This window comes from Meleagris gallopavo, chromosome 9, assembly GCF_000146605.3.
Source record: "Meleagris gallopavo isolate NT-WF06-2002-E0010 breed Aviagen turkey brand Nicholas breeding stock chromosome 9, Turkey_5.1, whole genome shotgun sequence".
Classification (NCBI taxonomy): Eukaryota; Metazoa; Chordata; class Aves; order Galliformes; family Phasianidae; genus Meleagris; species Meleagris gallopavo.
The window spans coordinates 12116525-12128935 of record NC_015019.2 but is presented as its reverse complement, the minus strand read 5'-3'; the positions used below and the strand labels follow the sequence as shown (position 1 = coordinate 12128935).

Here is a 12411-nt window from a genome sequence, read left to right as displayed (position 1 = left end):
TCATGAATCTTCCTCATCCTGTGCTTATTTCGCTGGACTGCTGTGCACCAAAGCTAGATTTTTCTAAAGCTCTGCACCCAGTTCACATGTGACATGCTTAGGTCCTCTGCGGGGCTGGCATGGAAATGGAGATCATTTGAAAAGCTGGCACCCAGTGCTTTGAGAAGGAGTGGCAAACTAGAAAGCTGGCCTGCTTCCCCCTCCTACTGCTCACAGCCATGTCCTGGCTTCTGAAACCTGCTGGGAGAGCTCTGTGTACGCTGTGATTGAAAGCAGCTGTGCAAAAGCGTCTAGGCACAGAAAGTTCTTTTGGTGGCTGCAGCCTCTCCATAAGGAGCCATGCCTACCCTCTGCCTGGCAGGAGCATACAGAGGGCAGGAGAAATCAGCACGCCTGGGTCTCTGGGGCCTGTGGGTGGATTAGCTGCGGTGCCACTTTCCGTCAGGATCTGTTTCCCACACAGCGTGACGGAGCGCACGTCCCAGCAGTACACTGCAGGCACCAGGCTCGCCTCTTCCCATCGCTGCCTGAAGCCCTTTGCAGACTTCTTCTGACCAGTTTTGCAGAGATGAATGCTCAGACTATCTTTTCTGTAGTTTAATTTACATCTGTTTTATATTATTTGCAGTTTTTTCTTTATCTGGCTCATTCTCTCCCAGTCACTCTTTGCTTTCTCTTCCCTCCCCATTATCCTTGATAACTGAGAGCTGATTGTAGTTCGTGTACGGTTACATGCTGTCATCCCTGCAGACCTTCCAGCTGCCAGCTGTCTCAACACTACACTCCTATAGAAGTCATTCTTTCTTCGCTCCCTCTGTCTCGCTCACCCCACTGAAGGCTTGAGTCCTTCCTCAGCTTTCTCATTGCTGTTGTCAGCCCAAATTCACTTTTCCATGCTTAGAGACACAGTAATGCCCTAACATGGTGCTGATCCATATTCCAACGGGCCATTGCAACTATTGCCACATAAAAAAACAGTAGATGAAATGTATCCCAGAGGATACAAATGTGAGATAGTGCTTGCAAATAACCCTGGGCAGCCTGATCTGGTGGGGGTCAACCAGCCCATGGAGGGGGTTGGAACTTAATGATCTTCATGTTCTCCTCCAACCTGAGCCATTCTGCGATTTTATGAACCCACTGCTCTCTGAATTCTGCAGAGGAAAAAAGGGTTTATTTTCCTGAAAAGAAGCGTCCCATCAGTTCCAGCACTCTGAAGGGGCCCTACTGCAGGGCACAATAGGCCAGGGAGAACAACAGAGCGTAGAGTTGGAATCAATTGAAAATGCAGAGAAACTAGACAGGCAGAATGGGATTATTCAAAGTGGAACGAGAGTAGGGCACTGGGGTGACTGTACCTCACTGCAAACACGGCTGCGATGACTGAGAGCCAGAAGGACCTTGTTTTAGTGAGCAGCCAAGGGGAAGCACATCAAACAGGCAGCGGGGAGATAAAGCGGGGAGCGGGAGCGTGGTGGGTGGATGGAGGCACACGCTGGTGCCCGGCCGGAGGAATGTCATGGCTTCACTTGTGATTGGCTGCTGAGCGGAGGAGTCAGTTTTCACGGGGGTTGATCAAAAAGTTTCCTTTTGCTTTCCAAAGTCGCTGTCTGAGCAGAGGCATCGGAAGAGGAGGCCGGTTGCTCTAACATTCCTCGGGAAAGCGACTTAAATGCAATGAGAAGGCTTCTCTTCCCAGGGACACGCAGCCAAGAACAGACGCAGAGAAGCTGTTTTCCTTCTCTTCTCTCCCAACTCCTACTGGAGTTGATCAGCTCTCATTTCTGGCATGCGTCTCATCTCTCAGGATACCATGTCACAGTATTCTACTAACTTTCTCTTGCTTCCCATACCAGAGTATCCGGTATTAGACTGCGTGCCCAACAAAATCATCAAGCTGGTGGTGCTGGGTGGCAGCAGTGTTGGCAAGACAGGTAAGCCCGCGGGCGCTGCTCACACCGTTTGCTTGCTGCAGGGCTACTTGCAGCTTTGCAGCTCACAGCCACGGCTGTGAAAACTCTCATAACCTTTGCAGCCAAAGCATTCTAAGTTGCTTTGTTGTTTGTTTTGTTTTTATTTTGTTGGCTTGTTCTGACTCATTTGTGAGGCAGGTTTGCTGCAGGGCTGTGACCAGGCAGTGTGAGGACAGGGCAAAGCGTGGGGAGCTCTGTACTCGCAAACGAATCTCCGTGGCCCTGTGTGAATCATTTATCCGCATCTTCATGTCCACACCCCCAAAAATGGGGTTAGTGATTTCTGTTCTCCTGCTGTACATGCTGACTGCTGTGTGGACAAATAATAGCATACAGGATGTGCCTGCCTGCGCTATTCTGCAAAGGAGAGGAGAGGAGGATAAAGCAAGCGTTATTGCTTTGGAAGAGATGGTTCACAATCCGTTTTTACTACATCTGGGGTTCCACGGTGTTCAGGAAAGAGTTCAGTTGTTTTAGATTTGAAGCAGCTACATTTCTGCATTATTTTTAGGTACTTTGTTGAAGGGCACAGTCAATTTCACTTAAAGGTACCAAGGAGGTGACTCAGTACGTACTGTGAAAAATATATATATTATTTTAAATGAAATCTATTTAAATAAATCTATGATGCAATTGCTTGCAGAATAAAATGGAGTGGTTTTGAAAATGTTTAGGAATCTGCTGAGATGAAAGCAATAGAGGAATATAAGTCACTGTGGCCATAAAGGGGCTTTAAATGTTATCAAGAGATCACAAAAATGGAAAATGTTCTAATTCAATAGTACATGAAAGCACCACGGGTTAAGATGAATAAGAAGTCCCAGAGCACTGGAGCATGACCTGTGCGTGTACAGCACATGCAGTTTGTTTGCTGGATGTAATTAGATATCACTAATGGCTTTCACCAGGAGGACTGAGGATTTTTAAGGCTGGGAAGAGCCATTTGATCCCTCAGCCACACTTCTGATATGACACAGAGGCCTTAAAGCTGGCATCTGGATTCATTTCAGTACTGTAAGTGTTTGGCATGTTACTCTTCTCCTAAATTACTTTAAACCAAAGGTCAGATTGTCACATCTGCCGTCACAACAAACAGTCCTCTGCAGCCCACACCACACAGCCTCACTGAACGTGAGGGGTGATTTACAATACAAATTGCTAAAAGCACTGCTTTAGCTATCACAGTTTGGCCCCAGTCCTTTTTTGTGAGTGCAGAGAGAAGGATTTTCAGAATAATAAGTGAGCAATAGCAAGATTAAGTTGGTTTCATATTATACTAACTCTTCCAGTAAGATACTACATGTGTTCTGACTTTGGTTCCCATTAAAGGCCCATATTTTTTCATTGTTTTACAGCTCTGGTTGTGCGCTTTCTCACTAAGAGATTTATTGGAGACTATGAAGCCAACGCTGGTAAGTCTGTTTTCTACTGCAGTGCTGCAGATAGCTTGAAAAGGAATCCACTCTCTTTTGTGACTGGTGCACATTACAGGAAAGCCGAGCAGTGTTAGATGTCCATGAGGTGCATATTTTCAGTTAATAGCCTCAAGCTATGAAAGCAATAAATCAAAGCCTCATTATTCACGTTCCTGTTAGCCATTTTTTTCCCCCAGCTTGATGGAATAGGATCAGAGTAAAAAGGCTTGCTTGGGGATATACCTATACTAAAGTCCAGGCTCTAGGAGAAACTTGTATATTGACCAAACCACAAAGAGCCAGTGCTGCTCTCTGCAGCCCCCGGGAAGCCAGAGGAATTCCAAAGCACACAAAAGGCAATTCAGAACTTTTTTTCCCCATATATTCCTTTTCTTTTGGTGGCTCTTGTGGCAATGGAGAATTTCAATTTGAAGTCTTCTTTCAGCAAGATAAGCAAAGGGGCCGTGCAAACTCCCACCTCGTTTCTTGTTTCATTCTGACACCTCAGGAGATGTGTTCATGTGAACTGTTTAATTCACAGCCTCTGTTCCAAGTAAGCACTGACTGTTTCAGCCAGGACTGTAGAAAGGATCACTGCACTCATACCTCAAGCACATCCCACAGCACGTAGGCTATCTAACATTTTTTGAGGGGGTGAAAAAGGAGGGGATAAGAAAACAGTGACACATACTGAATTGAAGACACCAGTGAATTCAGAACAATGAGCTAGGAATAGAGATGGCAGTACAAGACACGTTTGATCTCTGCTTGTCTGATGAAATGAAGTCTGAAAGCTCCTCTGTACAGCCCCTCTCACTGACCCCAAGCAACCTTGATGGCTGCCTGCACTATTTCTTTTTTTTCCTTCATCTTTTCTATGGGAGATTGTACATCAAGTCAGACTTCTGAGCTTTGCAATGGATCGTTGCCGAGAACCACATGCTTTTCTCATTAAGCTACCAGCCCAACAGCCATGCTGTAGAAGAAACAAATATGCCAGAAATAGGAAACAGGTGGTAGTGTATTTGTGACCATTCAAGCATGCTTTTTCTTCAGTTGAGTGTAAGGCAGAGCACAGCCAGTGTCTGGAAGTACCAGGTCTTTTTTTCCTGTAGTGTATTACAGAGTAAAAATGATATGTTGCCTGGTCTCAGTTCAGGGGTGCAGTACTTTCCCATAAACCAGCATCGTTTTTCCAGCTTAAAAGCCAATGTGTTTTGAAAAAAAAAAAAAAGCTCCCCAGGGGTGTTATGTTACCTCACAGAGTTAGTATTAAAATATAATATGATAATGTTGGATCCAGATGCAGCAAACTTTGCTATATTGAATTTCCTTATATTGTAAATACTTCTATGAGCTCCGGATAGTTACCACTGGAATAAAAGTACTTGTTTCTTCAAACCAAATCTTACACAGACAATTTTCAAAGCGATGGCATTACTGTCACTAACTGGCCACTCTGTTGGTCTGCAGTCCTTACTCTCCAGTAGATAGGATTTCTCTAGGTTTGAGATGATGGGCATTGTTTTAAGATGTAGAAATGACAACTGTAGTTGGACAACAGTGAAAGGTCACACACAACAGCTGAGGATATAGCATTTCTTGTACATCCATGTGACTTGCACTAAGTTCTAAAGAAAAATGTCGATAACATCAATCTCTGAAGCTGTTCTTATCATAACCATGGATAGTTTGCAGGATGAAAAGATTTCCTTGTCACTTAATCTGTACTCCAGTAACAAAATAAAACTCAAGCCCAGAACATTGATGCTCTTCAAAGAGGTGGGTCAGCCCCAGGGCTCTTTGGGCCGGGACACGGCCTTGAGAATCAGTCATTCACACTAACCAGAAGTCCAATTCAAACTGTCCGGTCTTTGGGGATTTCAACCAAGCTCTGACTGCAAAAGTCACACAAATCCTAAAGAGCATCTGTGTTTTCTGTATCTAGTCACCTGCTCTGCATCCAAACCTAGAATATTCTCCTTTCTTACGATAAGTAAATAAATAAATCCCCCCCAAATACAAAAGGAAGCAGTTCACTTAATTTACAGTAAACACCCAGATAGCTTGGCTTGAGATTAAGAATATATACTACCTCCATTTTAAAAAGTTAACAATACAGATTGGAAACCAAAATGCAATTCATGCACCTGCTTTAATAGAGTATTTGACTCAATACTAAGTGCTGTCTTTTCTATATACCATCCTGGAGGTACAGTGGAAACATTCAGCCATATAACAAATACAGAACCACAACAATCTCTCTGGTTCCACTCACCTTTCTATACGCAGCTATGAATCATAAGCCTCAAATTCTGGCTTTCAGCACTTCCATTTTCCCCTCATGTACTATTTCTTTGTAGTCATAGTCACTGCCTCTAACGATCTTGCTTTTCCACCAGGTGCATTGTATTCAAGAAAATTCACCATAGATGGGGAACAGATCTCCCTACAGGTGCAGGATACTCCCTTTGTTTCACTGGAGGTAAACCATCTGCTCAGTACATCAGTACTTTACGACACAGTTACTGTCTCTTGTTTGTTGCCAGCATGTTAATCTGTAAATAACTCAGTTTTCCAGAATAAATACACCTGGGCTCAAACCCAAATGAAGACTTACAAGTGTACCTTAAACCCCACCAAAATGAGCCCCTGCAGAGGTTAAATCAGGTTTTTTTAAGAGTAAGTCAGAATTAAAACAAATCTGTGTCTTTCTGAGGGCATAGATCTCACAAAAGTGGCTATTTCAGCTAGAGTGCTTTTCAGTACTTTCCTTGCTTGTTTTTTAATTTTATTTATTTCTTATTTCTCAGCTGTCAGCATTTACATACTTTCCTATTTCTATTGGTATTTGAGATATTCTAGCTTTAGTGTTTGACTGGGAGCCAAACAGAATCTAGAATTAAGATGTCTCTTTCTGAAAAGAGCAGTTTTACTTGCAGAACAAGATGATGAAAATGATGTCAGAAGAGCAGGAATGGAATGAAGTTTATTTTTATGTGAAAGGTGAAAATCTCAGGGGAGTAATAATTCCTATTAAAAAAAACCTGAGATTTCATGGTAAAATTAGGCATCCTCTTGTTGCCACCAAATCTAACCTTCTGAGAAGCCATTCCTGAAGTCTTCCAACTATTCTGGTGGGACTTCAGAGAACAAAGACCCTATGCCAATTTGCACAGAGGACACTGCAAAGAGAACCTGGCGGTGGTGGTTCAGCACTATGGGGAATGCCCAACAAACTTAGCAAAGGGAGACCCCTCCCTGCCCTATCCCTTGAAGAAAGGAGGGAGTGAAGCAATTTAACTCCTTCTTTCACACCGGCTACATGTTTATTTTCTGATTTCCCTGTTTTAATTAAAAGTGCCTGAGAATTTAGAGACGGTAACCAGAGCTCTACAAAATGCAGTAACACCAACAGCTGAGGTTTCCTAGTCAGAAAGTATTTTAATTTAGTTAGGAAAGAGTTTCATTTTCTTTGTCCCATTCAAAGGTCTGCACTGCTTCAACAATTCCCACAGACGCACTTATCTTAGCCTGGATCTCTGCTGGCATCAAACAGTGTATCTGAAAGCATTTTAAAGGACTGCTTCTGACCAGAACTTACTAAGAATGAGAATAAGTTGGACTTGCTGGTAAGATCCTTAAGAAAGACTGCTGTGTGCAGGCATTTCAGGAGGAAGCTATGTAGAATCCTCAGGACTGCAGCCACACTGGAAATGTTCATGTTTAAGAGAGAAACAGAAGCAAAGAGATAACTGGTTTTGTTAGGTGATTCATGGCTGCTTGGCCTACAAATCACTATGTGTTTCAAAATTCGTTCTGGAGCAGAGATTTCCATTTAAAAATGGCCCATTAGCCTTTGATTTTCCCCAGTAAAGCATTCCAGTGGGGATTATCCATCCATCTCACTACTGGGTGGGCCTAGCTGGGGTAACTGAGAGTTTCTGCTCATTAGGGTTCCCTTCAAATGTACATCTTCTCCAAAAGCATTTTCAAGCTTGCCAGAGCAATTAGTTCTTTTTCCCCATAAAAGGAGTTTGCTGGTGAAAAGAGGCAAGCAGGATGTGAAGGGTGGCTAATTACCTACATATTGGACACAACCCAGACACCAACAGTGCAAATTGCCCTTCTTCCCACAGTCTGCCCCATCCTGGCTTGAATTTGCTCTCATTTGCCTTTGAAGCAGGGCTGCTATGAGGCTCCATCTTCCTTCTGTATGCAGCTCTGGTTGAGTTTGTTTTGTTTTGCTGTTTCTCGGATGGGGAGCACAGAGAGGAGAGTGATTAGAGCATCTGTTAAGCAATTTCACTGCTAGTAAAATACACCTAAGATTTAGCTTTGTATTATTGTAAGCTGGTAAGAGCAAAGAATTACTGAGTGTGATGAGCAAGTGACTGTATTGGCCACAGTGCAATATGAAAAGGGCAGTTAGTTCGAAGAACTGCTGCTGAAAGCTGTAAGCCTAATTTGTAATCTGAGCCTTCAGAAACTCTGCTTCCTCCTTCCCGCAGAAGAGCCTTGACTGTAGTCCTTCTTCCAATTGTCTGATGGGCCATAAAGAATGAATCAGTTTTGCTCATGCTTTTCCTCCTTTACTTCCTGAACTTAGGCTTTATAATTCATGTTTAGATATCTAAATAAAAGCAATATGGTTTGGGAGGTTGCTGAGTGCACACAAATCCTGTTGAAACATATGGGAATGGCAGATATGTGCTGTGTAGACACATATTCGAGCATACGTTCTAATACTTCAGATTTCCATGACTGATAATGAACAGTGATTACATTTTTACCACATACATTTTTTATTCTTTGTTATGATAAACTAGGTTTCTGCCATAAGACCTTTAAACACTTCTCCAGGTGCTCTATGCCTTTGGAATGAACTCATACATGTACAAAATAACAATTTATGAATGATGTTGAAGTATCTGAAATGTTGCCTGTGTTAGTTTAGGAAGATAAGATCTGACATGTTATGCTGGATCTGTCCTCCCCAGCCAACCAGCTGAATTGTTTATTGTGCTAATTATGTTGATTTAAAATGCCTCCCCCAAGTCTTACTGAAGTTGATGATGTGTTGAATGGAATTTAGCAATAATAGTAACAAAAAAATTGGGCTCTATTCGTGATGTTGAACTCCCACTAAAGAACACAGAGGAACCTCTAATTCCCTACAACTTCAACAAGGGTAGAATATGTTCATTGCCTTGTTGGACATGGAAGAAAATGCAAGGCTCCAGAAAGCCTGGATTATTGACAGGAATGTCCATTCTTATCAAACCAAGCATACTGGTAGTAACTGCAGCACTGATCTCCCTGTTTAGTTGGGAAATATGCCAGCAGGGATAACAAGAGAGGGTTAGCTGAAAATAGCCTCATCTTGAAAAGTAAGCTGATCTCTTTTCAAGCTCCATGGTATTGTGGTATTGTATTCTGTTTTATACTCTCCACACTGGTGCCTATTATGGCTGTATGAGTAGGAGCTGTGTTGGGCAGAACAAACGTGTGACCAGCAATGCACTAATATAAGCACACTGCAGCTGCACAAACGAGCAATGAGATTTCACCTCATTTTCAGTTCCAGTAATTGGTTATTTGCAACAAATTGCTTTTTCAAAGTAACCTTGCTTCTCATTATTGGAAGAAGTGTATGGCAGTAAAACCTGTCAGGCTTCACTTAATGGAGTTAGTGAGAACCCCTGTCAATGGAGACACAGAATACAGAATTGGAAAGAGCCATAAAACACAGCTTGGGGACCGCCATTCACTTGCAGCAGTGTGAATAGCCTGCTGAGATTTTTTAATGCTTACCATTCCAATCACCATTTTACCCACACCAAAAGGTCAGGTTACTGTCACTGTTGTAAGGATTCACCAGATGAGAATACAAAATGAACTTGTTAGCATCAGAACTAGGTTGTTCTCTTATTTTCAACATGGTGGCTTCAATCCCTCTCCATTTTTCTGCTGCCTTAACGTGCTACTGATACAGATGGAACTTTCTCCTGTCTCCAGTGCATGCCCAGCAATCAGAGAGGTTTTTGCCTTGTGCTGAGCAACAGCCACGCACTAAAACACCGCTCTGAGCAGCCAGCGCTGCTGTATGACTGCTCCATCTGCTCCCTCTTCTCAGTTTTCTAATCTCATACCTCTTGGTTTTGACGGCAGGATGACACTGACAGCATCTGCTGCCAGGAGCAGATAAACCGCTCGATCTACTGGGCAGATGGCTTCGTTTTCGTTTACTCCATCACAGAATACGAGAGCTACCGCGTCATCCGGCCCCTGTACCAGCACATCCGCAAGATTCACCCCAATGCTAACATCCCCCTGCTTCTGATGGCAAACAAAGGAGACCTCCTGCGAGCCAGGCAGGTGTCCTCCAAAGAAGGACTCCAGCTGGCCAGCGAACTGGGAGGTACTTACTATGAAGTCTCAGCGCGGGAGAACTGCGAGGGCGTGCACGAAGCCTTCCAGCAGCTTTGCCAGGAGGTGAGCAGGATGATTGGCAGCTGCAATGGAGAGAAACGAAGAGGTCTCCACCTTGTCCGACCCAAGTCTCCAAATATGCAGGACTTAAAGAGACGTTTGAAACAGGCTCTGACTTCCAAAGGGAAATCTGCCACTACGCTTTGATGTAGCTGATAAAAATTGTTTTCCACACCCCTGGACAAAAGGCAAGCAAATAAACTGGTGTTTAAGGGAATCTCCAAAATACAGCATTGGGTTGTGTGAGAAGTCCCTTCATTCTGTCAATATATCTTCCTTAAAAATTCCATGTTTGTTCATCAGAGGAACTCACAGAATGTTCTTCTCCTGGGGCAAGAATGAAAAAACTGATTTAAGGTATAGATTGCCCCAAATTATTTCTTTTCCAAAAGGAATGCAGTCAAATAGTTTAGGCTTAAAATGTAGACTTTATTAATAAAATAAATAAATCTAACTGATTTTTTTAGAGGAGTGGCTTCTCTTGGGGACAGCTGTGTTCTCGAGTGTGGGCAGTAAGCTACAGCAAGGCATCAGGAGAGTGACATGAGCTATACTGAGCAAGCAAAATCGAATTTGCTTAGTCACAAGACTGGAAAATAAAGACAAAAAGTAAATGATAAGCATAAGTAGTGAAAAGTAATGATTTAACAAATATAATAATTCAAAAACTGCAGAAGGTGTTCTTAGAAACATGGGGAGAGATTTACAAGCTTCTATAGCCTCTCTTTATAAGATATTTTCAAAACTATAACTATTTCAGATTATTTTTCTTTAAACACATACCATTTCTGAAAGGGATTCTGTGGGCACAATACTTACATAGCAGCATTTTGTAGGCAGATTCTCAGTGGTCTACCAGTCATTTTTGTTTGAGTTTCCTATATGATAATGTGGAACAAATAGAGCAGCATGGCTATAAAACCTGCAGAGAGCAAATGGGCTGTATTAACCAAGAGCGAGGATGGGATCTGAAACGATATAACCTTTTTTCTAAACAAGTTAGATTTCATGCTCAAGATGATCTTTTAAAGAAACAAGGCCTTTACTCAAAGTATATTTGATTCATTATAATTTTTTAAAATTATTTTTCACCAGAAAGGGTTTTCTGATGCCTGAAACACCTGGCTTCAGGAGTTTATCATTTTGTTATTTGCCTTAAAACCAGGTTTTACTCGATCCCTTGCAATGCATCCAAATCACCAGTCTGTCAATAGAGATCTCACTGGCAGTTTTTCTCACTGCAGTTGTTCTCTGTGTGCGCCAAGAGGTTTGAAGCTGCATCCTGTGAGCTGGCCAATTTTATGGTCGCAATAACAACAGTATGAAGCACCCATCATTCTGTTCCTAATGGGATTGGAAAGAAACTGGGTTGGATCATCAGAAGTCGTGGTACAATGACCTTTTCTTTAAACACGCCACACAAGCACTTCACAGGATCATGGAATGGATTAAAACTCAATGATTTACACTGAGGAACACAGGTGGGGAAATTCTAGTTCCATGGATGTGGAAAAACACTCCCAGCTGCAGCAGTACTGAGCTAACTCAATGTTTTACTCATGAACAGCAAAAAAGCAAATTGAGTCTGATGAGTATCCATACAGCTCAGGGCTTGAAATTCTGTTTTACGTTACATTTGCCCCAATGCTGGACAACTCTACTCATTATTTTCTTCATCACTTGGATTTGCTTTACCTACAGATCACCTTCTGTTCTGTTTATTGTTCTCCACGGCCAGCATTTTGAGATGTTCTGCTTAATTTCAAGCTCTTCACAAAAAGCAACTGTGCTTTTTTTTTTAGAGAGCTTCAATTGGTAGTAGAGAGTGAAACAGAAAGTTGGATCAACCAAACAGGGACTCAAGCAATATTAAGGGATTTGTACTTTAGCTAATGGTTTATTAACAGCTTAACATTCTAGCTGGGCCATTGTCCTCTTAGCATTTTGTTAGCATGAGATTTCAGTCTTCCAAAGTACTAACAGCATAGTTCAAATAGCAAATCTTTAGCATGAAAATGAGCAAAGAGATTGTGAGAGACAAGAGAGCTGAACATTGTTTGCATCAGAATAGTGATTGCCAGTTTTGAAAAGCAACCACATATTTTACCATTCTGATACTGTATAGTTAGGGCTAAATTTTCTGAAGACAGCTTGCTGAAATTTGTTTTCATAAAAGCCTTAAGGAATTAGGTCCTCTATCTTATTAAATTTGCTTGTAACTCGCTCTTTCAGTTCTAATCCTTTATTTGGGAAGAAAGTTCAACACATTTCAAAACTGTCAATGTTTTCTTTTCGGTAGCGACTAATAAAATCAGACAGGGCCTTTCCTGAGTAGTATATAAAATGTACATCTCATATCTTTGTTTATACTAGGCTAAACATATTTTTTTCCTAATAACCTGCTTTGGAAGTACACGCAAGCACTGCTATGTTTGCACTCCTACGTATGTATTCCCACATTCCCGTGGCTCTGGTGGGGGCAAAAACATCCATGTTTTAGATAAGGCCAAAAAATATTGAAATATTTAAGT

The 12411-nt window shown here is 42.1% G+C and overlaps 1 protein-coding gene across 1 annotated transcript; it reads left to right on the top strand.

Annotated features, from left to right (window-relative positions):
- Positions 1-1021: 1021 nt before the first annotated feature.
- LOC100545893 (ras-like protein family member 11A-like) lies at positions 1022-12398 on the top strand. Its single transcript, XM_003208395.4, has 4 exons — positions 1022-1934; positions 3329-3385; positions 5791-5873; positions 9560-12398. The coding sequence occupies exons 1-4, from the start codon at positions 1790-1792 to the stop codon at positions 10025-10027; spliced, it is 753 nt and encodes a 250-aa protein (XP_003208443.1). The 5' UTR covers positions 1022-1789; the 3' UTR covers positions 10028-12398.
- Positions 12399-12411: the final 13 nt, after the last annotated feature.